Raw genomic sequence first — 27,608 nt, forward strand, 5'->3', positions numbered from 1 at the left:
AATAATAATAATAATAATTAGGAAGATGATGATGATAATAATAATAATAATAATAATAATAATAATAATAATAATAATAGATGCAGTACCAGACAGTGGCTCTCATGGCTTCTGATCTTAATTGATTGGAAGTGTACATTGTTTTGTCTTGGTATAAAAGATGAGCTACAGCAAATATTCTGCTCAGTACCACAGATTTGCTTGTCACTTGTGTGATCTTAATCAGTTGAGCATGTCCCTTAGTGGCTGATGATATGTGCATCTCTGATCACGAGCAAAAGTAGATGGAGAGCATCATATCCATGTATTGAGAGGAATTCTTTGGGGTTTGGATAATTCACCTCTGGAAACATGGGTGTTTCGTTCAACATACTTAAGCAACCCTTATTCAGGGACCTTTTGAGTGGGATGTGCTACTCGACCAGAAGAAAATTCTAACTGGGCCCCTCCTGCAAGGTCATGCACTGTTAATCTTGATATGAGATCACCATGTCGTGCACATATGGTTGTGATGCATGTGTTTGGTGTACCCTTATTAGACGGATGGTCATGATGGGTATACTGGGCTTCGTATATTTTATCCCAGCGTCGCTTTGATGGCATGCACTGCTCTCTCACTCAATAACAACAACAACAACAATGGTTTCAAATTTTGACACAAGGCTAGTTATTGGAAGAGAGAGGTGTAGTTGATTACACTGACCTCAGTACTCAACTGGTACTTTTTTTTATCGAATCTGAAAGGATGAAAGGCAAAGTTGACCTTGACAGAATTTGAACTCAAAATGTAAAGAACCGGAAGAAATGCCACTAAACACTTTGTCCAACAGACTAATGATTCTGCTAGTTTGCAACCTTAACAATGAGGATAATGATGGTGATGGAAAGTAATTACAATATTAATAGCTGCAGGAGTGGCTGTGTGGTAAGTAGCTTGCTCAACAACCACATGGTCCTGGGTTCAGTCCCACTCCATGGCACTTTGGGCAAGTGTCTTCTACTATAGCCTCGGGCCAACCAAAGCCTTGTAAGTGGATTTGGTAGATGGAAACTGAAAGAAGCCCGTTGTATATATGTATACGTATGTGTATATGTATATATGTGTATATGTATATATGTATATGTGTGTATGTTTATCCCCCCAACATTGCTTGACAACCGATGCTGGTGTGTTTACATCCACGTAACTTAGTGGTTCGGCAAAAGAGACTGATAGAATAAGTACTAGGCTTCCAAAGAATAAGTCGTGGGGTAGAATTGTTAGACTAAAGGCGGTGCTTCAGCATGGCCTCAGTGAAATGACTGAAACAATTAAAAGACTTAAAAGAGTTAAAGTGTATAATGGACTTTCCCATCGAAGATGACATATGAGTGTTCAGCTTTTGCCAAACAACCTGCACAAATCATTTGTTTATAGGGCTCACTCCCTCCATCAAATTGACATTGCTTGAGCAGGTGCATGGTGTACCATACATCAGACATCAAAGTGATTGCAATGCAATGTGAGATGAAGTGCTTTTCTCAAGAACACTATGTACCGCCCAATCTAGGGATTGAAACCATGATCTTGCAATCATGATTGCAACATCTTAACCACTAGGCTATGTGTCTTCACTTAATATGTGTATAATGGTATGAATATTTATACTGTACTTATTTGTGTTTAATATGAACTTACCCTAGACTTAAAATCTTAATTGGTGTACATATTACAGATGCAATTCAAATTTTATCAAATATCCAGTCAAATTTCCTAATAATGTGGATTGTATATCCATAAGTCAATCATATCTAATGTCCAAACTAACATGTCTAATGAAGTATTTAAAAGCTACTATAATAATGTTAGTTTCTTATAATGCTGTTATGGCATTAAACATTTTTATATTTCATAAATATGTTCACAGTGAAGGTAATATCAGTCAAAGTAATTTCCTATTTACTAATATATCTATAAGTTTCACAAATGGGATGCAAAACTAAAACACAGAAATGGAGAAATGATGAACTGTGCTTAGTTTCTGCTCATACACTGTTGATTATCTTACATGGTCAACTTTGATCAAAGGGTGTTTTAGAAGATCTATTAATCTAATTAAAGCTATTGATTTGTTTCTTTGTTGAATCTGTTTCTTTTATTAGAAGGAGGTATGGGTTTATAAAAAAAATTTGATTGTGTTTTGCATTGTGTTAGAATTCATGAAGTGAAGGTGCATGAGTAAGTGGTTAAGGTATTTGGCTCATAATTATAAGGTCGTGAGTTTGATTCCTGGTGGCACGTTGTATTCTTGAGCAAGACACTTTATTTCACATTGCCCCAATTCACTCAGCAGACAAAAATGAGTTCTACCTGTATTTCTAAGGGCTAGCCTTGTCACATCCTGTGTCAGGCTGAATCTCCCTGTAAACTACGTTAAGGTTACATGTGCCCATGCGTGCTCTTCCACTTGCACATTAATTTCATGAACAGGCTGTTCCATTGATTGGATCAACTGGAACACTCATTGTTATAATTGATAGCATGCTTGAGTATTCATGGCTGAGTGATTTTTGTGAATGTCTCTATTAATGTGTATTCTTTTTTTTTAGTCAAGTTTAAAGACTTGTTTGTCTGTGTGTGCAGATATATATATCATTTTCTAATGTATTCTAGTTAAATAAATAAGATGAACATCTTTTGGGGATTTATAAAATAAGTACCAGTCAAGTATTGGTGTCAATGTAACTAATTCCTTAATGTAAGTGTCCGTAGTTGGTATTGGTATATCTTTTAGTGATGAGTCCATCCGAATTATCTCTATTTTAACAACGGTATTCATTTTGAGGGACTATCATACCATACTCAAATGTACTCACTCTTACCAGCAATACTCCAAATATTGCATAGATTATTTATACATATACAAGTATTAGTAATAGATATTCCTTATTTAATTATTATTTAACACCAAGTAAGTTAGGGGTTGTGGATCCAACCCACTAAGGTATAATTATCCAATATACTGTTGGTATAATACCCAATTATTAATACACAAGTGTTTTGGTGAAGATTATGTTTGGGTGATTGCATTTTGTTTTGTTGCTTTATTGTTATTGCATTCATAGGGAAATATGATTTTGCTTATTTGTATCTGGATTTGATAGCACAATTAAAATGACTGTAGTAAATTGGTTACATCAAAATAATTTCTGTTTTTAGGAGTGTGATGCAGATCTTGAAAAGCCTCCAGACACAGTACCATTACCTTCCTCTCCAGCAGTAAGTTTCCATGAAGAAACTTTGAAGAGTGATTCTGCAAAAACAAGCATCACTGAGAGTTCACATAAGGATTCCAAAGTTCTTGATACAGGAGCCACCAAAGCACCAGAAGTAACAAAAAAGATATCAGGAAGCAGAGCACGTAAAGCATCCAAATTATCAGAAGCATCTAAAACATCAGAAACAACTAAAATGCCAGAAGCAACCAAACCACACAAAACATCAGAAGCAACCAAACCACACAAAACATCAGAAGCAACCAAACCACACAAAACATCAGAAGCAACCAAAGTGCACAAAACACCAGAAGCAACCAAAGCAACCAAACTACATGAAGTAAGCAAAGCACCAGAAAGAGTTGAATCATCAGATGGGACTAAAGTATCAGAAGGCACTGAAACAGAACTAGGTGAAACAGAAATTATCTATTTTACAGTATCAACTCAAACAGAAAGCCAATTGACATACAGTGAATACAGAATGGAGCAACTATCCAAATTGAGGAAATTAGAAAGCAAGAGATCTATTTACGGATACACACAATCATTAGACAGTGTGAGCAGAATAAGTCCTGATTCTGCAAAACTATCTTCAAGTTTGGTAAAATTAAAAGTAAGATGGTTTTTTTAAATGCTATTTTCTTGTGCTTTACTGGACTGGTATAGAAAGTTTATTATAGTTGTTTCACATTTAATTTAACTGTATATTAAGTTAGTATAAAATGTTATTATATCTCTCTCTATATAAACGGCAGTTTGTCTGTCTGTGTGTCTGTGTGTCTGTCAGGTTGTACCCTCACCCTGACCACGGCTTTCAACCGATTCTGATGAAACTTGACACACACATAGCCCAATGTCATAATTCAAAACTAACGCAGCGAAATTTTGAAAAGTTCCCCCAGTTCTGAAAAAATCAATAAATTCGACATGGGGTCAAGAATCTAAGCTTTTTATATGCAACACATTTTCTGAGCTGTACGTGGGCTGTTCACGCGTTGGGAGGCGCAATGATGTTTTCATGTTTTCGCCCAAAGGGACAGCTAGGAACATCGTATACACAGAAGTATTCGAGTGAAGAGAAGACATTGCAACCTACACATGCGCCTTCGTTCCCTAGAGGGAAAGGACTAGATTGGGATTAGTCGTTGCCTACTAGGGGCTCTTATATACCCGGGCAACGCCGGGCTATGCTGCTAGTTGTATATAAAACCGCAAACATATTTTCCTATCAAGTGCATTGCTTTACATTTTCCCACACAACTTAAGTCATTTTACAGAATTAAAACAACTCAAAGCCCAAGACTAATCTTATATTAATTCAAAATAAGTAATAAATCTTTATAAGTGAGGCTCTGACAAAGGACTGGGAGTTGTGACGATTTGCTGTACTTGAGATGGCATGTCCTTTGCAGGTGCTGGTACTACATAAAATGCACTCGTGCTAGTTCCATGTAAACTGCATTTGTGCTGGTGCTGCATAAATGCACTGGTGCTAGTGCATAAATGCAATCATGCCAGTGGCATGTAGAAAGCATTCAGCACACTTTGTAAAGTGGTTGGCATTAGGAAGGGCATCCAGCTGTAGAAACCATGCCAAAACAGGCAACTGCAACCTGGCACAGCTCTCCAGTTTGCCAGTCCTCAGTCAAACCGTCCAACCCATGCCAGCATGAAAAACAGATGTTAAATGATGATGGTGATGATGATGATGATGATGATGATGATGATGAAATGAGATGAGAGTCAATTATGGCATTTGTAAAATGAGAGGCCATTACTTAATTTGGAAGTGGGCGCTCAAAAATTCTTATCATGTGAAAACTGTGGTAGAACTCACACTTTCCTCCTCCTCCCCTGACCACTGCCACCACCACCACCACCATTATTTAATGTCCCTTATTCCATGCTTGCATGGTCAGAAAGAATTTGTGGTGGCAGATATTCTACTGCCAAATACCCCTTTTGTTTCCATTTGCAACCATCCCATGGCGTCAAGACAAGGGTACATGCAAATGCACACACACACACACATGTACATATACATATATGGCAGGCTACTTTCAGCTTCCATCTACCAGATTTACACTTACAAGGCTTTAGTTAGCCCAGGGCTATAGTAAGAGATATTTACCTAAGGTGCTGTGCAGTGGTATTGAACTCAAGACCACACAATAGGGAAGCAAGCTTCTTTACCACAGCCACACTCATGCCAATAGCCATGCCTATGCCTATAAATTTCAAAATATGATGTCAATCATTTGAATGAGATAAGATTAGAATGCGTTATCAATAATGGATTATTAACCCTTTAGCATACAGATTGCTCTGTCAAATGTAATTCTTATTTATTCACATTCTTTTGAATTGATCGTGCTTCAAGATTTTGATGATGTGATTGCTTAGTTTTGAAATGACATTGTAGGATAGGTGTGAGAGATTGGAGCTGGTCAGTTTGAACGTAAAACATATAGAATATTTTGGCCAGATATTGTAAGTTTAAATGCTGAAGGACTAAATGAACTTTAAAAGACCTAGAAGTCAAACAGATAAGTTCTAGATAAAATCTATGTATTTATCCACTCAGTCGAAGTCGACTCTCAGTTACTCAATGGAGCAGTGTCCTTCAGCCAGTTCTATCCTGGGTCGCTTCTTTCAGATTGGCTATGTCCATTCCCGTGTCACTCTTGATGGTGTCAAGCCAGCGGGTTCTTGGTCGGCCTCTTCCTCTCTTGCCACTGACCATTCCGAGCATGATGTCCTTCTCCAGGGATTTTCTTTGCATAATATGACCAAAATATGTCGATCTATGCTTGGTGATCCTAGCTTCTAGTGACAGTTTTGGCTTGATCTGGTTAAGAACTTCTCCATTGGTGAGCCTCACTGTCCATGGAATCCGTAAAAGTCTTCTCCAACACCAAAGCTCGAATGAATTAATTCTCTTCTGGTCAGCTTTCTTCAGTGTCCAGGTCTCGCATCCATATGTTGCTAGATAAAATAAGAAGCACTAATAAAAAGTATTGAATGAAATTTTCAAAACTTACTCTGATGAATGACTAAATGCAATATCTAAGTGATGTGATTAGTGCTAAGAATGTATAGGATGTGTATTAGACATTCAGGGCTCTGTATTTCTCTTGATATAGCCTGCAAAGTTGTTGATTTGATTCATAGTCATAATGAGACATAGTCATAATGAGCATCTTTTGGGGGTTGATAAAATATGTACCAGTCAAGTATTGGTGTCAATGTAACTGACTTCTCCCTCCCCTCAAAAACTGCTGATCTTGTGCCAAAATTTTAAACCATTATTTTTATGCAAATTTCAACTGTTTTCATACAGAATTGAGGTTTTATAAACGAATTAATTAATTGTTACAATGCGAAATACCTGTAGTTGTTGATTAGACTCAGGTTAGCCCTTATTGAGCATGCCCATGATAAAAGATATCTTAGCAGTGACCTTCCCATCTTTTTATGTTGTTGAGATAATATTTTCTAATGTATTCTAGTTAAATAAGTCGGATGAACATCTTTTAGGGATTTATAAAATAAGTACCAGTCAAGTATTGGTGTCAATGTAACTAATTCCTTAATGTAAGTGTCCGTAGTTGGTATTGGTATATCCTTTAGCGATGAGTCCATCTGAATTATCTCCATTTTAACAACAGTATTCATTTTGAGGGACTATCATACCATACTCAAATGTACTCACTCTTACCAGCAATACTCCAAATATTGCATAGATTATTTATACGTATACAAGTATTAGTAATAGATATTCCTCATTTAATTATTATTTAACACCAAGTAAGTTAGGGGTTGTGGATTCAACCCACTAAGGGATAATTATCCAATATACTGTTGGTATAATATCCAATTATTAATACACAAGTGTTTTTAATTGCAATGCAAATAAACTTACTTATTGTATTGAATGGGTGAAGGTAAAGAAATATTTTACCATTAATTTATATTACAAATAAGAAAATGGAGAAGCACATTAGTTGGTTCATCAGCTTTAGGATATTATAATGTTGACTTATTTATTTATCAAAACGACAACCATAATAACATAAATACATATAGTATATTATTCAATGCATATTCCACTGAATTCTATGGATAAATTCATTGAGGAATATCTATTGCTAATACTTGTATATGTATAAACTATCTATGCAATATTTGGAGTATTGCTGGTAAGAGTGAGTACATTTGAGTATGGTATGATAGTCCCTCAAAATGAATACTGTTGGAAAAATGGAGATAATACGGATGGACTCATCGCTAAAGGATATACCAATACCAACCAAGGACACTTACATTAAGGAATTAATATTTAGGATTAATGAATTTATCCATAGAATTCGGTGGAATATGTATTGCATAAGGTTGGGTGTGAGGGATTGTTACAGTAATGTACATGCATACATACATACATACATACATACATACATACATACATACATGCATGCATGCATACATACATACATACATACATACATGCATGCATACATACATACAACCCTGGGATATGTTGCACACTGCCTAAATACCAATCTTGAGAAATTAGGCTTCTCAAAACCAGAAAGAAGAAAGCTAATTCGAAGACTACAGATCCAATCCATCATTGGAACTGTAAAAATCTGTAAAATTTTCCAGAAGTTTATCATTTAAATATATATGAGCACATCTAGATATGCAACTATATGCATGAGAATACATACATAAAACATACAAATCTGCACATACATACATACATACATACATACATACATACATACATACATACATACATACATACATACATACCCTGTTATTGATGTTGAAATTCCAATGAAGGAGCTTTGGATCTAGGTTAGAAACTGATTCTTTCTCTATTGGTAAGAAATCTTGAAATAAACTGAATAATGACATACATACATAAGTATAAAAGTAAATGTATTTTTGGTTATAAATTGTTACACACACATTCATACACATAAACACATGTAGTAATAAATTTTTAAAATACAACAGTGAAAAAAGCAATATATATATAAAGTAAAATTTGTAACATTCCATTGGTATTCAAAAGCTTCTTATACAGTGACAAGCTGTCTTTGAAACAGTGAATTGAATAGTGAAATGAATATCAATGAAAATTGACACACATATACGCAAGGTTGTATTTGTGTGTTCTTGGTTTAATGTACTTTATAAAAGATTGTAATTTGTGCCTAGACTCAAGCTGAAGATGATATAATAGAAACGATTGGAAGTGATGGCAACACCCAAAGTAAAGTTCTAGAGTACAGTAAACACCAAGTAAGTTTTTACAGAGTATCCTTGAAAATTTCCTCATTGTTTAACCTGTAAAGTAACTCAAAGACCAAAGAATTGTTATAAAAATATATATATGTATGTATTGGGTGCTGTGAATGAATTATCATCTAAATTACACAAAAAAGAAAATAACACTGACATCCCATTTTAACATATATTTACCACAATTACATAAAAATGTCTTGAAATACTAAAGAGTAAATTTATTTAATAAAATCGCCATTGGCTTCAATTACGGCCTCCAGACAACTTTGGAATTTTGTGCAATTCTTCTGGAAGTCTCCTTGTTTAAGTTAGTGAATGCTGCCATAATCCTTGCCTTCAGTTCATCTTTGGTGTTACAAGAAGTTTTGTTGGTCTCTCGCCCAACTGCACCCCATACATAATAATCAAGGGGGTTGCAGTGTGGGGAGTAGGTGGCCAGATTTAGGGGTGATTTGGTTGCAGAAATTGCCTATCAGCCATGACTGGGTTCTCCTGCTGTGTGGCATGGTGCAGAGTCCTGTTGCCAGACATAGGATCTTCCAGCAGCCACTCTTCTTCATCCAGGGCAACACTACCTTCTCCAGGCACTTGATGTAGGCCTCTATGTTGAGTCAGAATCTGTGTAGGAAGATGAATGGAGGCATAACGTCACCATCACTAGTGATCACTCTAAACACCATGATGTTGACTGGATGTTTGATTTTTATCACTCTCAGTACATGTTTTGGAGACATAGCAAGCCAACAGTTGTTCTGTGTGTTCCCCAGCTGATCCTGGCAGAAATTTTTCTTGTCTGAGAAAAACCAACGCATGTTCGGTTGGAGGGGGATGCTTGAGTTTGTTCAAAAGCTTCATAGTGTGGTCTTTCCTCTTGTTCTTGATGGTTTGGGATAAAAATTGACCCTTTCTCATCTTGTATGAGGAATACTGAATGTCTTCATGCACTACCTGCCTGATAAGAAACTCAGCCACTCCCATGTCCTTAGTGATGGACCTGATTGAGTTGGAAAGATCGTTGTCAATCATGGCCTGGATCTCACCAACAAATTCAGGAGTTCTTTTCTGATCAGAACAATTAGAGTGAGTTTTCCAAGCTGCTGTACCTTCATAATTACCATTAGACTCATCCAACTCTATCCAAATCCTCTGCACTATCCTCAGATTGACACCCAAATACTCTGAAATGTTCGTATTGGAGCCTTCATACAAATGCCAAGCAGTGCAACATGTTTCCAAATTTATGGCTGAGTGACTAGTGTTATAATGCTGTTTTTCACACAGATAGTGCCCAACTACCCCTACTATACTGTGTAGTCAACAAAATTAAAAACAAACAAAGTGCATGTGCAAAATTAAAAATATAAAATGGCAACAAGTAATTGAATTGCTTAATATAGGTTTTATCTCTTAATTATTTACATATATATTGTGAAATTTGATTTAGTATTGCTAAATTGAATTTTCCCTGTAAGTTTGGAATTTTATATTCCCTACTATTAAGTGTCTGTAATATTTGTATCTCCTGTTTATATACGTTTGTGTAATTTGTTTTTGTTTTTGTTTTTTTGTTTTTATTTTTGTTTATTTTTTATTTTGTTCATGTGTTTACACTTACTTATTATTATTATTATTATTATTATTATTATCATCATCATCATCATTATTATGTATGTATGTATGTATGTATGTATAATAATAATAATAATAACTCCCCCCCCACACACACACACTAACTAAACATAGACACACATAGAGGTATACACATGCGCAAATGAAGACACATACAGTAGGAATACGAAATACAAAATGGCTGACCGTTAGTAAGGAGAGACACACAAATAAGAAAGAAGAAAGCAAAGGACCACTGATGCGGTCACAGGAGTGTGACGAAAGAACTCTGGCCGAAATAAGATTAAGATTAATGTAAAAAATAAATAACGTTGAAGCAAAGTAACACCAAATATATAGTGTGTGTGTTTTTATTGGCTAAACTGGCAAAATGACCATTCCTAAATACAACAATATATATATATATATATATACACATATACACACACACACATGTGCAGATGTGTGAATGCGCCACGGACATGCGTGCACACACACACACACACACACACAATACATTATTATTTTACCAACATTTGTTGGAGAAAATAATTATATCAGGCACTAAATTTGAAACTGAATAAATATTTGCAATATTGTTCTTGCATTTGTTGTTTATCGTAGTTAAATATCTTTGAATGATATATTTCTTGAATAACATTTCTTAGAATGGTTGCTAAGACTGCCTCAATGCAATCTAAAAACATAATACTTCTTTCCTTTCACTGAAAGTCTAACTTTGGAAAAATAGGATGAATTTTATATTTAATTAACCTGTTTTGTTTTTTTCTTGTCCTCCCACCCTGTGATTTAAACAAATATTTAATCTAAAGCATCATTTTGTTTACAGAAACTAAAGAAATGTGTTATCAATTGGAAGCATAGGGCTAATTTTGATTCCTTTATTATTTTCAAGAAAGTGTGTTTCCCTTTTTTTCTCTTTTTTTCTGAGAGATAGTCATCTGTCCTGCAGACAGGTTTAGCCTATATCCCTTCAAAGTGAATATATTAAATTCTGTATAAATAAATATGAATTCGCTATGCTCAACCAAATGCCTTATCTTGTATTTCAGGGTTTTGTTTCACTTCATAATCTAGTGGTCTTCAGTCAGTTTCAGACATCATGCCTTATAGTATTAGATGTACATTTACCTTTCACCTTTTACTTGTTATCCTTTACTTGTTTCAGTCATTAGACTGTGGCCATGCTGGGGCATTGCCTTGAAGAATTTTTTAGTTGAATGAATCAACCCCAGTACTTATTTTTTAAAGCCTGGTACTTATTCTATTGATATCTTATGCTGAACTGCTAAGTTACAGAAATGAAAGCACACCAGGACAGATTGTCAACCAGTGGTGGGAGCCAAACACAGATGCAAACACACATGTATATACACACACGTATATATGTATACGACTAGCTTCTTTCAGTTTCTGTCTACCAAATCCTCTCACAAGGCTTTGGTCAGCCTGAGGTTATAGTAGAAGACCATGGTGTCAGCCAATGGGACCAAATACTATCTATGAAAATGCGTTGAATTATAACATATCCATCTGGTATGATTTGTAAAATACCATTTTTAGGTTCTTTATCACAAAATGTGTTATTCACAACTAAGATTATAAAATTTACCATTAGGATTAGAAATATTTGTATGGATTCTAGCACTGATGTTGGAAAGACTAAGTTAGAAATATATGGGTTGATAGCTCTCCACATGTATAAATTTTAGCACCGCTCTCTTTTCTCTTAAAGTCTAATTTATAAGGATTTTTGATATCTCCACTAATCTGATTTTCGTTCTTATATTCATGTGTGTTTTTGTATTATGCATTTCTTCATTTTGAAAATATTATCAGTAACTTTGATCATATTTTTGAAAATCTATGTAAAGTTTCAAATTTTGTTTAGCCATTGCTTGTATATAGGAATATTGTCACAAAAATTATTCCTTCATTTTGTCAAATGGATATAACTAAAAGAAAGTCTTTCAACGATTTGCAACATTTATTGATTAAGAGATAGTATTAAATTCAATTTATTTCATTGCTGTTGCAATATCTTCCTCATATAAAAAAGTATTAAGTGATAAGTTGTGTATCATTTTGTTTTGTGGAGAACGTTTTTTCAGTATTTATTTTTTAAAACTATTTTCTTCTCTCCAACAAAATTTCACTTACACTGTTTGAGAGAGGATTCACCCGTCTTTTCTTTTGGTTCTCTTTGAGGATTCTCTGCATTAGCATTCTGCTTTTTTAGTAAGATTATGAAATTAGTTATTTGTTTGCAAGATTCTTAGAAATTCCTCATTTTATAAAAACATCTTTCTGTTTGCCGTATACATTTGTAGATCTTCTTAACGTTAGTTTACTAAGTTCAAGATTTTGACAATTGTATTTTTGTTTTGTTCCCTAAATTAGGTTATTGAAAGTGTATCAGTTGAACACATGTTGTGACAAGTGGAATAACATTATAGATAAATTTTCTCTCTAATTTATTGGAATGCTTTGCATAATTCCTTATTTTCAATGAGAGCAAAATCATAAAAAATTATAATTTTAGAAAAAACTAGCAGTATCGCCCGGCATTGCTCGGGTTTGTTTTAACCCTTTAGAATTGGAATTTTTGAAAAGTAAAAATTTTAGATTATGTAGCTTGTTATTCTCTTTAAGTGAACTTTTTTCTGGTTGAAATACACCAAAAAATGGTGACACAGCAGTAAAAAAAATCGTAAAAAATAGGATTTTCATAGAAAAAAAGCACCTTTTTGATGTAAATAATTTTTGGTGTTAACATGGTCTGATTTGAATTTTATCTTCTACAGAAGGAAGAGCAAGTCTTCTTCTATCATACTCTCAATTTTGGTCAACTTGTGCTGCAGGGTCTTGGAGGAGATAGTGTTAGTTGAAGGCTACTAAACCTGCCATACACAGACAACTTCAACTTTATATATATATAGAGATTTTCAAAAAACAAAAAATAAATAAATAATGTAAATTAATCTAAATCTAACTGCTTTATTTATTTTCACAGATTCCTGATAAACTGTCTATTTTGGAAGCTGATCTCAAAGCACCTGATACTAATAAGGCATATATAGCTCTTAGTACTGTGAAGATGTTACAGGAGCAGTTAATGTAAGTATAACTTATTATAGTCAAATGAAATCTGCAGTTTTTCTGGGAAGACCTTTATGATATATTCAGCATAAACTTACATCAAAGTATAAAGCAAAGAAACCTGATTATCCCAAATACTGTGAAATAAGGTCGATTTTTGCAAGAATGTTGCTAAATAGATTTATATCTGACATTCTTAAATATCAACTTCCTCAGAGTCAGTGTGGTTTTGAAACTAATGAAGTCTTACCAACATGGTCTTTGTACCAAAGTCAACTTAATCTATTAGCATTCAGATTACTCTGTTAAATGTTATGCTTATATATTCACATTGCTTTTAGTTATCATGCATTATCTTATAGCTTTGAGACTTCAGTGATATTGTAGGGTAGGTATAAGAGGCAGGATCTAGTTATTTTGAGTGTAAAACAGGTAGAATATTTAGGCTGGATATAGCCAGTTTAAATGTTAAAGGGTTAAGATGAATAGTAGGAATAAAACCAAATTTTATGCATTAATTAGGATGATCATATAACCAGTGGATTCAATAATTATAAGAGAGGAATATGTTGCAAAGCTAAACTGTTCACTGGTGTTTCTTCAAATAATTACATAGTTTCATAATTACTGATTTAGTGATGACCTTTCCCAAATCCTTTCTAGTTATAAATGGGCCAAGAACATGATCATGAAATAGCATTTCAAAGACATGCTGATGATGTAAGTTTAATTGGTGATTCAGAGAAAACCATATAAAGAATGATTTTTTATTCTGCAGAAGCTGCTCATTTCCTTGGAGTACTTATAGTCAGCAGGAAGGATATTAAATTACTATCCTTTTCATATTTGCATGATTTATAGAGCTACAAATAGTAAATCAATTTAGATAACTTGGTTGTATGATTTCCTATGATACTGAAACTAACAGGTGAACTATTCAAAGTAAACAATGGTAATCTGTATAAACTTGTGTGGAAGAATCACCTTCTCTGAAAAAACAACACACTGAAAACTATCACTACTACTTCACATTGATCATCTTCAATCATTAACATTATTTATAAATTAAGAGGCATGACGCCCACATATTCCTCTTAGTTATCCTTCTCTTTGAGAATGCTTACATGAGCATAAATATGAAAGAGTACAAAGGGCAAGAATGATAAGCGTTTTTCATCTTCCATTCATCAGAATTTTTAGCTATTGTAGCTGTGAAAGGACTGGCTTCTCTACTCACTAATGTACTTGCAGAAGACAAACATCATTTCTATTCAGAATCTTTGTCTTGCAAAGGAGAAAAACGAAAAAAAAAAAAAAAAACCAACGAAACAATCACAATCTTATCAAAAGATAATACATATTATGATATTAGATAGCAAGTACTATAGAAAAATTGCTATGTACCCAACAAGCTAAAATCATAATGCAATTTCAGTTCTCAGAACAAAGCGTTTTATTTGCTTTAAGAAAATATATCAATGTTATATTTCTCAAATTATAGTGTCTTTGTATCTTTTTTTTATATAAAAAAGGAACTAATATTTTAATTCATATGAAATAAATTTAGGGAAATTTCTCTTTCTGAAATTTTCTTTGTAGTAATTATGTTTATTGCCAAACTATTCTTGGAATTATGTTATATGGTTTACACTAGGTAAACACTATTCTTAAAGAGTAACATTAATGGCATGTGAATACCATGATCACAGCCCTTTTCTTTTGACAGCACTCAACAAAATATAGGGTTTAATAAAACATTCAGCCTTTAAAATGTTTGATATAATTCCCTTTCTGGAGACATTAGAAACTAAAACTATTTAGTAATTTTAAATTTTATTTCCTTTGCCTCTAACAGTTTCACTATTTTAAGTCTTTTAAGTAAATAATTCTGATACTGAGATATTTATTGCAAAGATCTTTGGCATTTGGCATTTTCTGTTACATTCTTTTGATGTCTCTCATCTCCTTTGCATTTCTGAGTTAAGAACTTCAACCATTTGCTATAACACTTCTTTTAGGAAGGAGTATACTGACAAAATTGTCAAACTACTTAAATCTTAATGTCTTTTAGTGAAATTGTTATAAGTTTTGGACTGATGAATAAAGAGAAGATATATAGAGAGAAGGAAATATGTAAATGTAAAAAAAATGTAAATGATAGTTTATCAACTTAGAGGCAATCATTTTGTTTCATATTTACAACACATACTTCCTTTGTTCTATGAACCACAGGACCGAGAAAATACTTTTCCTTTTTTGTATTATTACAATACTCAAATATTTAGCATTTAAATTTTCCCATTAACCTCACTAACTCCCATCACGACTGTCTTATAAAATGAAAAGGCAACCATGAAGTATGAGTAATTTCCTTTCCCTCCCTGATAAAATAATTTATAAAACATACCCTTACACATATGGGATTTTTGACAGTGCTCTATTTGCAATTTATTGTATACAGCATTGCACAAGCAATCATCTTGGGAATTCAACTTGAAGCAAATTTATTGTAGGATGACATTTTTATTGCCAAACCATTTTCTAACAGTCTTGTACGGTACTCTAGAGACGTATATCTTGTGCATATATTATTTCAGTTTTGTACACTTTAACTAATTTTTACTTTCTTGTTAGAAATCACTGTTTTCAACAGCTAGATATTTTTGGTGGATAAATGTCATTTGATCAGTTTTATATTTTAAAGTTGTTCCTTTTTATGTTTTCCTGTTGACTCAGGAACCCAGATGTATGAATACTGCTTCATACAATTCCAGATTGATTAATTATAAATAGTTCTTACTGTTTGTATATAATTTGCATTAACATTAGCTGCATTAAAATAACCAGTCTATGGTAGTTTAGCATTTTAATGTAACCTCCAAGAATTTGCTTGTATAACAGCAAATTGACTTATGACTACAAATCTTTTTTTCAAATATTATGACTGATTTCATTAACATATTCTATTGTCATCAAGATCATGATTACATCAACTTCATTATAAAGGTTGTTTCTATACCTTGAGCAGAAAGTTTTATTTACTGATTTCTGTTAGAAAATAGAAAAAAGGTATTTGTTTGATCAATTTGAACTCATCATCTCTGTATATTCCTCATACTTATTTTATTGATACTTAAGAGGGAAAAAATTAATTCTCATGTAATATTTTAAAATGTAAAGAATTTAATCTTTTTATCCATTATTTAAAACTTAACACTAAAAACTTAATTTTTTAGCTTATATGAATTTATGAATAAGTTTAACACATTTAAATAAATATATTACTGGAAAGGAAATCAATAATGATCAGAAATCACAATAATGTTGTGACTTACTGAATTTCTGTAGCAAAGTTCAAATCAAATGAAAAATTTTCATTTTTGTCATTTTCTGTTTTCAGAGAATTTTACACATGCACACAAGCATGTGCGTGTGCACATACACACAAGCACACATGCGCGCATGTGCACACACACACACACACACACACATAGATACATACATGCATATATATATATATTGAAGTAGATTTTCTATAGCAAGATACTCATTCTGTCACCACTCACAAGACCTTGGTCAGCCTGGAGCTACAGTAGAAGACACTTGTTCAAGGTACCATACAGTGAGATGGAATCTAAAACAGAGACATATGGCTACATAGTTCTCTATTTGTTTTGTTTGAAAATGTTATAAAATGGACATATTCTTTTATTCTTTTACTTGTTTCAGTCATCTGACTGTGGCCATGCTGGAGCGCCACCTTTAGTCAAACAATTCGATCCCAGAACTTATTCTTTGTAAGCCTAGTACTTATTCTATCGGTCTGTTTTGCCAAACCACTAAGTTATGAGGATGTAAACACACCAGCATTGATTGTCAAGCGATGCTGGGGGGACAGACACAGACACACAAACACATACATACATGCATATATATATATATATGTATATATATATATATATTGTATAAAGGATCATGGGTAAGGCCAAAACAATGTGAAGTAAATGCAAGGTAAATCACAAAAAACAAATGTGTGAATTAATGTAGACTTACCTTGTTTTCAATATTTCGGGGTTATGATCCCATTTTCAAGAAATTGACGAATGTTGCTGATGTTGCGGGCAGCATTCATCAATTTCTTGAAAATGGGGTCATAACCCCAAAATATTGAAAACAAAGTAAGTCTACATTAATTCACATATTTGTTTTCTTGTGATTTACCTTGCATTTACTTTGCATTGTTATACATGTATGTATATTGTTATAATTGTCTTTTTGAAAAATAAATAAATAGACATAATATAATGTCTAAAAGTTGATGAATACCACCTCTTGATCCCCTCCATCTTCTTATTGCTGTATATAGGAGGAGGAGGAGACCCCCTTCGGTCATGAATGACCATGGGATTGCACCTAGAAAGTTTCCCTCTGATGCACAAGTCAGAGCAAGATTGCTTGTGGAAGGCTAGCAGTTGCCCATGCATACCAGCCTCCCCTCTCCATACCACTGATGTTATCCAAGGGAAAGGCAAAGGCCGATACAGCTTGGCACCAGTGATGTCGCGACTCATTTCTACAGATGAGTGAACTGGAGCAACATGAAATAAAGTGTCTTGCTCAAGAACACAACACACAGCCCAGTCTGGGAATCGAACTCACAACCTCATGATTGTAAGCTTGATGCTCTAACCACTAAGCCATGCACCTTCATTGCTGTATATATATATATATATATACACACATATATGTGTGTGTGTATGTTTGTGTGTCTGTGTTTATCCCCCCCCCCCACCATCACTTGACAACTAATGCTGGTGTATTTATGTCCCCATAACGTAGTGATTCAGCAAAGAGGCCGATAGAATTAGTACTAGGCTTACAAAGAATAAATTCTGGGGTCGATTTGTTCAACTAAAAGCATTGCTACAGTCAAATGACTGAAACAAATAAAAGAATAAAAGAATTTCAAACTTATGATGCTAGGTGTTACCATTATTTTTTCCAACTCCTGTATATATATATATATATATCATCATCATCATCATCATCATTTAGCGTCCGTTTTCCATGCTAGCATGGGTTGGACGGTTCTACTGCGGTCTGTGAAGCCAGAAGGCTTCATCAGGCCCAGTCAAATCTGGCAGTGTTTCTACGGCTGGATGCCCTTCCTAACGCCAATGCCCTTCCTAACGCTATTATATATATATAATAATATAAAAAAAGGAACAAAGAAGTGGACCGAAACGACGAATCGGAACGAACATGATGCGGGGCGCTGTCAGACAATAAGGTGATAAATAAAAATATATGCATACATACAAACATATATGTACGTACCTACATCTACATGTATATATGCATGCATATATAAATAATTATACGTGAGTACAGGACATCACAAAAAGACGTAGAAACGGAAAAAGCCAAAAAACAAAAAACAAGAAAACCAAAAACAATTACAGGACGAGCTACACAAGGACAAAACCCCCATCATCAGCTGTCGCTAGTGGAGTCAGGCATGTTTCGAAGGCATGTCCTTGTGTAGCTCGTCCTGTAATTGTTTTTCGTTTTCTTGTTTTTCGTTTTCTTGTTTTTTGTTTTTTGGTTTTTTCCGTTTCTACATCTTATTGTGATGTCCTGTACTCACGTATAATTATTTATATATGCATGTATATATACATGTAGATGTAGGTACGTACATATATGTTTGTATGTATGCATATATTTTTATTTATCACATATATATATATATATATATATATATATATTTTTATTTCTTACGAACCTACACCAACCCTTCCTGCCATCGTTCCTCCTTACCCCAACCTTCCCCACTAGTTGCTCCCCTATATTACCCGCACCCTCTACTATCTCTCCCTTTCTTTCACTGGTGAAACCTTTCTCAACTGGACCCCCCCCCCCTCCCCAACTCAACTCTAGAATATCTGTATTTCTTTCCTCTACCTAATTACGTTACTCAGTGACGATAACGAATGTCCACTGCTAACACCAGCTCCTGCCCACGGCGTGGTCAGGTTGGAAGAGAGATCAAAAGAAAAATACCACGAAAACTATCACCACCACAACAACCCTCCTCTTCTCAGGCGCCGAATCCCCCCCGTCCCCCCCACATCTCCTTCCCAGTTTTCAGAGTTGGCACTATCAATGTTGGTACATTGACAGGCAAGTCTAGTGAGATTGTAGAGATGCTAGAGAGAAGACAGGTTGATGTATGCTGCATACAAGAGGTAAGATGGAGAGATGCTTCGGCTAGGGTCCTCACGGGCAAGGCACTTAGGTACAAACTCTACTGGCAAGGTAACGCGGAAGGTGTAGGGGGTGTAGGCATTCTCCTTGCGGAGGAATGGGTGGATAAGGTCATAGAGGTTGTCAGGGTTTGTGATAGAGTGCTTAAGCTCAGGTTGGTCCTACAGAGTGGCACAGCTATGATTATCTCAGCCTATGCCCCACAAGCGGGACTACCAAATGATCAGAAGGACAACTTTTATGATACCCTTCTGCAGGCTACTTCAAAGACTAGTAACAAGGACCTCATCTTTGTAGGTGGAGATTTTAATGGGCATGTTGGGCGGGAATCGGGTATCTTCACTGGGGTACATGGTGGCTATGGTATTGGCACCAGAAATGATGAGGGAAATAGACTGCTGGAATTCTGTGATGCATGTAACCTTTCAATCTGCAACACTAACTTCAAGAAGCCAGTCTGCCACCTTATAACTTATCAGTCAGGAGACTCCGCTAGCCAAATAGACTTCATCCTCACCAGACAACGGGATGCAGGGTTGCTCTTGAATACAAAGACCCTCCCGGGTGAAGAATGTATCCCTCAGCATAGACTAATCATCAGTGACTTTAAGCTTGAGGCCAGAAGGACTCCAAGAAACAAACCAATCCAGAAAAGAAGGATTTGGAGGCTAAAGAACCCTTCGCATGGTCAGAAATTTAGGGACATACTCATCAAGAAATTTGATGAGAGGGAGGAGGAGCTTCAGACGTCAGACATAGAAGGGAGCTGGAATTCCTACGGGACAGCTTGCTGAGTGCCACAGACCAAGTCTGTGGATGGTGCAAAGTCCCTTCCAGACCTAGAATTACGTGGTGGTGGAATAGTGCAGTAGATAAAGCCATCTGTGAAAAGAGACGGGCCTGGAAAGCCTGGAAGGATGGGGGCAGCAGGGAACTGTACCAGATAGCCAAAAGGGAGGCTGGGCGGCAGGTATACATTGCCAAAGATGTAGCAGAAAAGAAGAAGTTTGCCAATGTCCAGCGTCGCGAGGATCAAAGAGCTGAAGTATTTCGGATTGCCAGACAGTGTGTCAGAGAAAATAGCGATGTTATAGGAGAGAAATGTGTCCGCATGGATGATGGGGCACTTGCTTTTACTACTAGTGAAAAGAAAGAGGCTTGGAGAAGCCATTATGAAAGACTGCTGAATGAGGAGAATGAATGGGAGGAGGAGAGCCTGCCAAATGTTGACCCAGTAGAGGGACCAGCTACCCGAATAGACAGCTCCCTTGTAGATAAGGCAATTAAGGATATGAAACCAGGCAAAGCCCCTGGCCTATCAGGAATCACTGCTGAGATGCTTAAAACAGCTGGCTATGTGGGCTATGCCATAGTCACCCGCATTGTAAACCAGGTAGTTCACAATGGAGTCATACCCAATGACTGGTGCAGCAGCACCATAGTCAACTGCTACAAGGGTAAGGGTGATGCTCTAGATAGAAATAACTACAGAGGTATCAAACTGTTGGACCAGGTGATGAAGGTCTCAGAGAAGGTCATAACCAATCTCATTAGGGAGAGAATTTGTTTAGATGAAATGCAGTTCGGTTTTGTACCAGGTAGAAGCACCACTGATGCTATATTCCTGGTCCGACAACTGCAGGAGAAGTACCTAGCTAAAGATAAACCCCTCTACATAGCTTTTGTAGACTTGGAGAAAGCCTTTGACAGGGTTCCCCGTTCCCTTATCTGGTGGTCGATGCGGAAACTGGAGATTGAAGAATGGCTAATAAGGGCTGTACAGGCTCTATACAGAGAGGCTGTCAGCAAGGTTAGGATTGGCAACGAATATAGTGAAGAATTCCGGGTAGAAGTAGGTGTGCACCAGGGCTCAGCCCTCAGTCCCCTTTTATTCATCATAGTCCTTCAGGCAATAACAGAGGAATTCAAAACGGGATGCCCCTGGGAGCTCCTCTATGCCGATGACCTAGCTCTCATAGCAGAATCACTACCGGAACTAGAAGAGAAATTTCGGGTGTGGAAGCAAGGGTTGGAATCAAAGGGCCTTAGAATAAATGTAGCAAAGACCAAAGTATTAGTAAGCAGCAAGAGGTACTCAGCACACACCCCCTCGGGTAGGTGGCCCTGCTCAACCTGTAGGTAAGGTACAGGTAGAAACTCCATAAGATGCACCCAATGTAAGTTATGGACACATAAGAGGTGCAGCAACATTAAAGGGAAATTAACAGATAAGATAGCTTTCATGTGCGGCAGATGCACAGGGACAATAGACACAACAGACACTCAGAAAACAGATTCCATCACACTCCAGGGAGAGAAACTAGAAGTAGTTGATAGTTTCCGCTACCTGGGTGACCAAGTTAGTAGCGGAGGTGGATGCACAGAGAGTATCACCACTAGAATACGAATAGCCTGGGCAAAGTTCAGAAAGCTCCTACCCCTACTGGCAACAAAAGGTCTCTCCCTCAGAGCGAAAGGTAGATTGTATGATGCATGTGTGCGAACTGCCATGCTCCACGGTAATGAAACATGGGCTGTGACTGCAGAAGACATGCGTAGACTTGAAAGAAATGAAGCTAGCATGATCCGCTGGATGTGTAGTGTCAGTGTGCACGCAAGACAGAGTGTAAGCATCCTGAGAGAAATGCTGGATATAAGAAGCATCAGATGTGGTGTGCAAGAGCGACGCTTGCGATGGTATGGTCATGTGCTGCGGATGGATGAAGAGAGATGTGTGAAGAAGTGCCACTCCCAAACAGTTGAAGGTATCAGGGGGAGAGGTAGACCCAGGAAGACATGGGATGAGGTAGTCAAGCATGACCTCAGAGCATTGGGCCTCACTGAGGCAATGGCGAAGGACCGAGATCTCTGGAGATATGCTGTGACTACAAAGACCCGGGCTGCTTTCTGCAGCAATTCCACTTACCCCCTACCCATTCTAAGTACCCCGGATCCCCAAAGTACCCTGGATCCCCAAAGTACCCCGATCCCCAAAGTACCCCGACCTCGTTGCCCCCGTGCCGCTGACACGTTAAAAGCTCGAACCGATCGTGACCGATGCCGGACCCTCCGCCCCTGTGCAGGTGGCACGTAAAAAGCACCCAATCCACTCACGGAGTGGTTGGCGTTAGGAAGGGCATCCAGCCGTAGAAACTCTGCCAGATTCAGACTGGAGCCTGGAGCAGCCCCTGGCTTCCCAGACCCGGTCGAACCGTCCAACCCGTGCTAGCGCGGAAAGCGGACGTTAAACGATGATGATGATGATGATGATGATATATATAGACCCTCCTTGGTGAAAAATGTACCCCAGCATAGACTAATTATTAGACTTGAGGCCAGAAGGATGTCAAAAAGCAGACTAATCTGGAAAAGAAGGACTTGGAAGTTTTCACATGGTCAGAGAATTAGGGATATCCTTACTGAGAAATTTGATGATAGGGAGGGGGAACTACAGTCCTGTGACATAGAAGGCAGCTGAGAATTCCTGTGAGACAGCTTGCTGAGCACCACAGATGAAATCTGCGGCTGGTGCAAAGTTCCTTCTAGACCTAGGGTAAAATGGTGGTGGAACAATACTGTAGACAGGGCCATTAGAGCAAAGAAACAGGCTTGGAAGGCCTGTAAGAGTTGGGGTTGCAAGAGAATGTATCAGATAGCCAAAAGGGAAGCTAGGAGACAGGTATATACATAGCCAAGGCAGTAGCAGAAAAGAAGAAGTTTGCCAATGTTCAGTGACGTGAGAATCAAAGAACTGAAGTATTTTGGATTGCAAGACTGTGTGCAAGAGAAAACCATGATGTCATAGGAGAGAAATGTGTCTGCATGGATGATGGTGCCCTTGTGTTTAATGATTCTGCAAAGAAACAGGCTTGAAGATGCCATTATGAAAGACTGCTGAATGTGGTGAATGAATGGGACACGTAGAGTCTGCCAAAAGTTAACTCAATTGAGGGACCAGCTACCCGAATTGACAGTACCCTCGTAAATAAAGCAATTAAGGATATGAAGGCAGGGAAAGCATCTGACACATCAGAAATCACTGCTGAGATGCTTAAAATATCGATCTGTTTAAAGGCGTGGGTACAAACTCCATATGATGTACCCGGTGTAAGCTATGGACACATAAAAGGTGCAGCAATATCAAAGGAAGGTTAACTGGGAAGATAATTTTTGTGTGTGGCAGATGCACAGGGGCAATCAATATTGAAGATACTACCATGCTACACAGCAGTGAAACATGGGCCATGACTGCTGAGGACATGCATAGGCTTGAAAGAAATGAAGCTAGTATGATCCACTGGATGTGTAATGTCAGTGTGCATACATGACAGAGTGTTAGTGCTCTGAGAGCAAAGTTGAACATAAGAAGCACCAAGTATAGTGTGCAAGAAAGATGACTGTGCTGGTATGGTCATGTTATATATGGATGAGGACAGCTGTGTGAAGAAGTGCCACTCCCTAACTGTGGAAGGAACCTGTGGAAGAGGCAGACCCAGGAAGACATGGGATGAGGTGGTGAAGCATGACCTTTGAACATTGAACCTGTTGAGTCAAGTAAAACCAAAATCGTAGCTGTGACCAGTGCCCCCTGACTGGCTTTTGTGCTGGTGGCACATAAAAAACACCATCAAACGTGGTCGATGCCAGGTCTGCCTGACTGGCTCCCATACTGGTAGCATGTAAAAAGCACCATCTGAACATGGCTGATGCCAGTACCCCATGGCTGGCTCCTGTACTGGTGGTATGTAAAAAGCACTATCTGAATGTGATTGATACTAGGCCCGCCTGACTGACTCCTGTGCTGGTGGCATGTAAAAAACACCTACTACACTCTCAGAGTGGTTGGTGTTAGGAAGGGCATCCAGCTGTCGAAGCATTGCCAGATTAGATTGGAGTCTGGTGCAGCTGCTGTCTCTTCAGACCTCAATCAAACTGCCCAACTTATACCAGCATGGAAAACGGATGTTAAACGATGATGATGATCATCATCGTCATTTAATGTCCACCTCCCATGTAATATATATAAGACAAGGCATAAATAATGGGTATTGCATATTTTTCTTTATTGTAGTAAATATACATATATCTGTGTGTGAATGCATATATATGTGTATAGGTATACATACAGATATGTATGCATATATGTATGTATATATATATACATATATGCATATGTTTATACACACACACACACATACATATATATATTTATATACATATCTTTACATATATATATATAAAAGTGTGTGTGTATGCATATGCATATATGTATTTATGGCATGTAAAAATAAGTAAATAATATAACAATGCCTTACATATTATCATTTTAGGTTTATTATTATATACATCTATAAAGGTGGCAACCTAGCTGAACTGTTAGCATGCCAGGTAAAATGCTTACTGACATTTCATCAAGCCTTACATTCTGGGTTCAAATTCTGCCAAGGTTGACTTTGCTTTTCATCCTTTTGAGATAGATAAAATAAGTACCAGTTGGGCACTAGGTTTGATGTAATTGATTTAATCCCTTTCCTGAAATTGCTGGTCTTCTGGCAATAACAATGCTGATGTTATTCAATGATTTGAAATTATTGTCATATACATTTGTATTGATTTTCACTTGATTTAAATACATTTAATCAAAACACTTAAATTGTTTGGTATTTTCTTTTTGTTTGCAGTGCCACTGAAAAGAGAGCTCAAGAATATGAGAATCGAGCAGACGTTGCTGAATTTGAACTAATTCAGCTACAGGGAAAATTACAAGCAATGAGTAAAATAGGCAAAGATTTGAATACATCAGCCATTCCGATTTCAGATAAAATCACCGAATCCACTAGTTTACCCTCAACACAAACAGGGAAAGCTCTAAAGAAATCTCTAGTAAAAACCCCAAAGAGTAAAAAGAAATAATTTATATTTTTCTTTACAAAGAAAATAAATGTAATAATAGATTTACAAAATGTCTTTGACTTAATAAATTCTGTTTGAATGACCATATGACTCTGAAAAAGCTCTGTGTTGTTTTTAATTATTGAATTTTACTTTAACTCACACAAATTAAATTGATACTGCATAATTAATCACGATGAATACATAACTGATTGTATTACTCTAATTTATCTTCAATCTCTAGGATTTTACTGTTATTTCTAACCGTTGAGTTTTGATTGTAAATGGATTTATGCCAATTGTCATTTCACTTGTTGAAATTGCACAAATCTGAGAATCTTCAATCTCATTTTTATATTTATTAAATGAATGCGATGTTGTGCTTTGAACTACACCCTGTCAGCACAATGTATAGGGAACAATGTTGACAAGGGGCTCATTTTCATCTATGTTTTCCTGTATTACCTTTTAGTTTAAATTATTCACTCAAAATTCTATATACAGGGTGAGCCAAAAGAGGCACCCAATTCCTGTTTTAGGGTTGATATGTATGACTTCCCAATTGAGAGATATACTTTTGACTCCTTGTTCTTGTTCTATGGGTTGGGATATCAACAACGTAATACATGATCCAGATTTAGTAACTTTCAAAACTATCAGTAATAACCTACAAAACAATAAAGAAAGGCACAACTTCTTGGAAACTAGGTGCTATTTGACTCGCTCTGTATTTTCATGCAATAAAAGTCAAGTAAATCTAAATACTTTAAATTCTCTGAAAATACATTTATCACTTATGATTAAAAATGATGTGAAGTTCAAGACAGCTCATTAAATTTCATTTGCATTCAAAAAATTCTTTACTGAATTATAATTCTTGTACTTTTTTTTCTATATTTGTTTATAGTTATTCTTTACTTGCTTCATTGATAACTTGAAAATTGTCTGTTTTGCTTCACTCAGCTCTCTCTTTACAGCAATACACACTGTTTACCATGTTTATTACATTTTCCACTATAATTTTAAAAATCAATACATAACAGATTGGTTAGAATGTATTAGGAATTAATCACAAGACAGATTCTTCAAGCTAAGCAACTAGCAGGAGACCTAGGGTTTAGACTAAGATTGAGATGGTTGGATAATATCTATGGTGTCAGCTGGTCATGCTTGGGAATTCAACAGGAAAGTGTTATGGTTATTTCTAATAGGACCCTATTGAAGAGTTGCATGAAGACTCTATCTTCATTACCCTACAAGAAATAGTGGATAGCAAAAATGGATGGATTGAATATATAATAAATCTAGTGAAATTAGAACTTAAAATATTTGTTATCAAACCAATATCTAATAGGAATGTTTTACCCAAATTTATTTACACTGCTGATGTTATTCAAATTGTATTAACATTTCCGGATTCTATTTTAACTTAAATTGTAAATCTTTTCCAAAATATTCATATTTCATGACTCATGCATGATGTTTATGACATTAGGGGTTTTCTCATTTTCCAGAAAATATTTTAGATTCATCAATGAAAGTGTCATCATGTTTTTCAAAATTTGAAATGAATTTCTTTTGACTATTAGACTGAAGGCAATTCCTCAAATACCCTGAAGGTTTTGGGACTTTTGTTATTGGGCATATTTCTTGTACAGGTTCATTTGTCCAAATTTTCTGAAAATATTAAAAAATATATATATTATTAATTTTAACTTTGAAAAGGTAAAAAAAAAACAATCTTTTCCTATCACATTTTGATAATAGACAACTGGATTAACTAATCTGATAATGAAGGAATTGCTTATCACATCCAAAATTTGATTTTCTTTTTTCTTTTTGCTGTTTTTCAAGAATTGTGCATTCAAAGTTATGTATCTTTTATCTTTTACTTGTTTCAATCATTGGACTATGGCCATGTTTTGGCATTTTCTTGAAGGGTTTTAGTCAAACAAATTGACCCCAGTGTTTATTTTAAGTTTGCTATTTACTCTATCAGTCTCTTGCCAAATTGCTAAGTTCTGAGGATGTAAACAAACTAGCACCATTTGTCAAGTGGTATGGGGTGTACAAACACAAACACAAAGGCACATATACATACATGCACACATGTGCACACACACACACACTCACACACACCACACACACATGTA

At 36.0% G+C, this 27,608-nt stretch overlaps 2 protein-coding genes across 3 annotated transcripts in view; one reads left to right on the forward strand and one right to left on the reverse strand.

Annotated features, from left to right (window-relative positions):
• Positions 1–25,559, forward strand: part of LOC115224541 (axonemal dynein light chain domain-containing protein 1-like) — a 138,465-nt gene extending 112,906 nt beyond the window's left edge. The window contains exons 24-27 of the mRNA XM_029795454.2: positions 3,200–3,871; positions 8,482–8,565; positions 13,211–13,314; positions 25,245–25,559. Of these exons, the coding sequence (XP_029651314.2) occupies positions 3,200–3,871; positions 8,482–8,565; positions 13,211–13,314; positions 25,245–25,476 (1,092 nt within the window). The 3' untranslated portion in view covers positions 25,477–25,559. The remainder of the gene's footprint in view (positions 1–3,199; positions 3,872–8,481; positions 8,566–13,210; positions 13,315–25,244) is intronic.
• Positions 25,560–25,912: 353 nt separating this feature from the next.
• LOC115223623 overlaps positions 25,913–27,608 on the reverse strand; it is a 218,347-nt gene continuing 216,651 nt past the window's right edge. For both annotated transcript variants that reach the window (XM_036512643.1, XM_029794291.2), the window contains one exon: positions 25,913–27,132. In XM_036512643.1, coding sequence (XP_036368536.1) covers positions 26,959–27,132 — 174 coding nt within the window. In that variant the 3' untranslated portion in view covers positions 25,913–26,958. The remainder of the gene's footprint in view (positions 27,133–27,608) is intronic.

This window comes from Octopus sinensis, linkage group LG2 (assembly GCF_006345805.1).
Source record: "Octopus sinensis linkage group LG2, ASM634580v1, whole genome shotgun sequence".
Taxonomy (NCBI): Eukaryota; Metazoa; Mollusca; class Cephalopoda; order Octopoda; family Octopodidae; genus Octopus; species Octopus sinensis.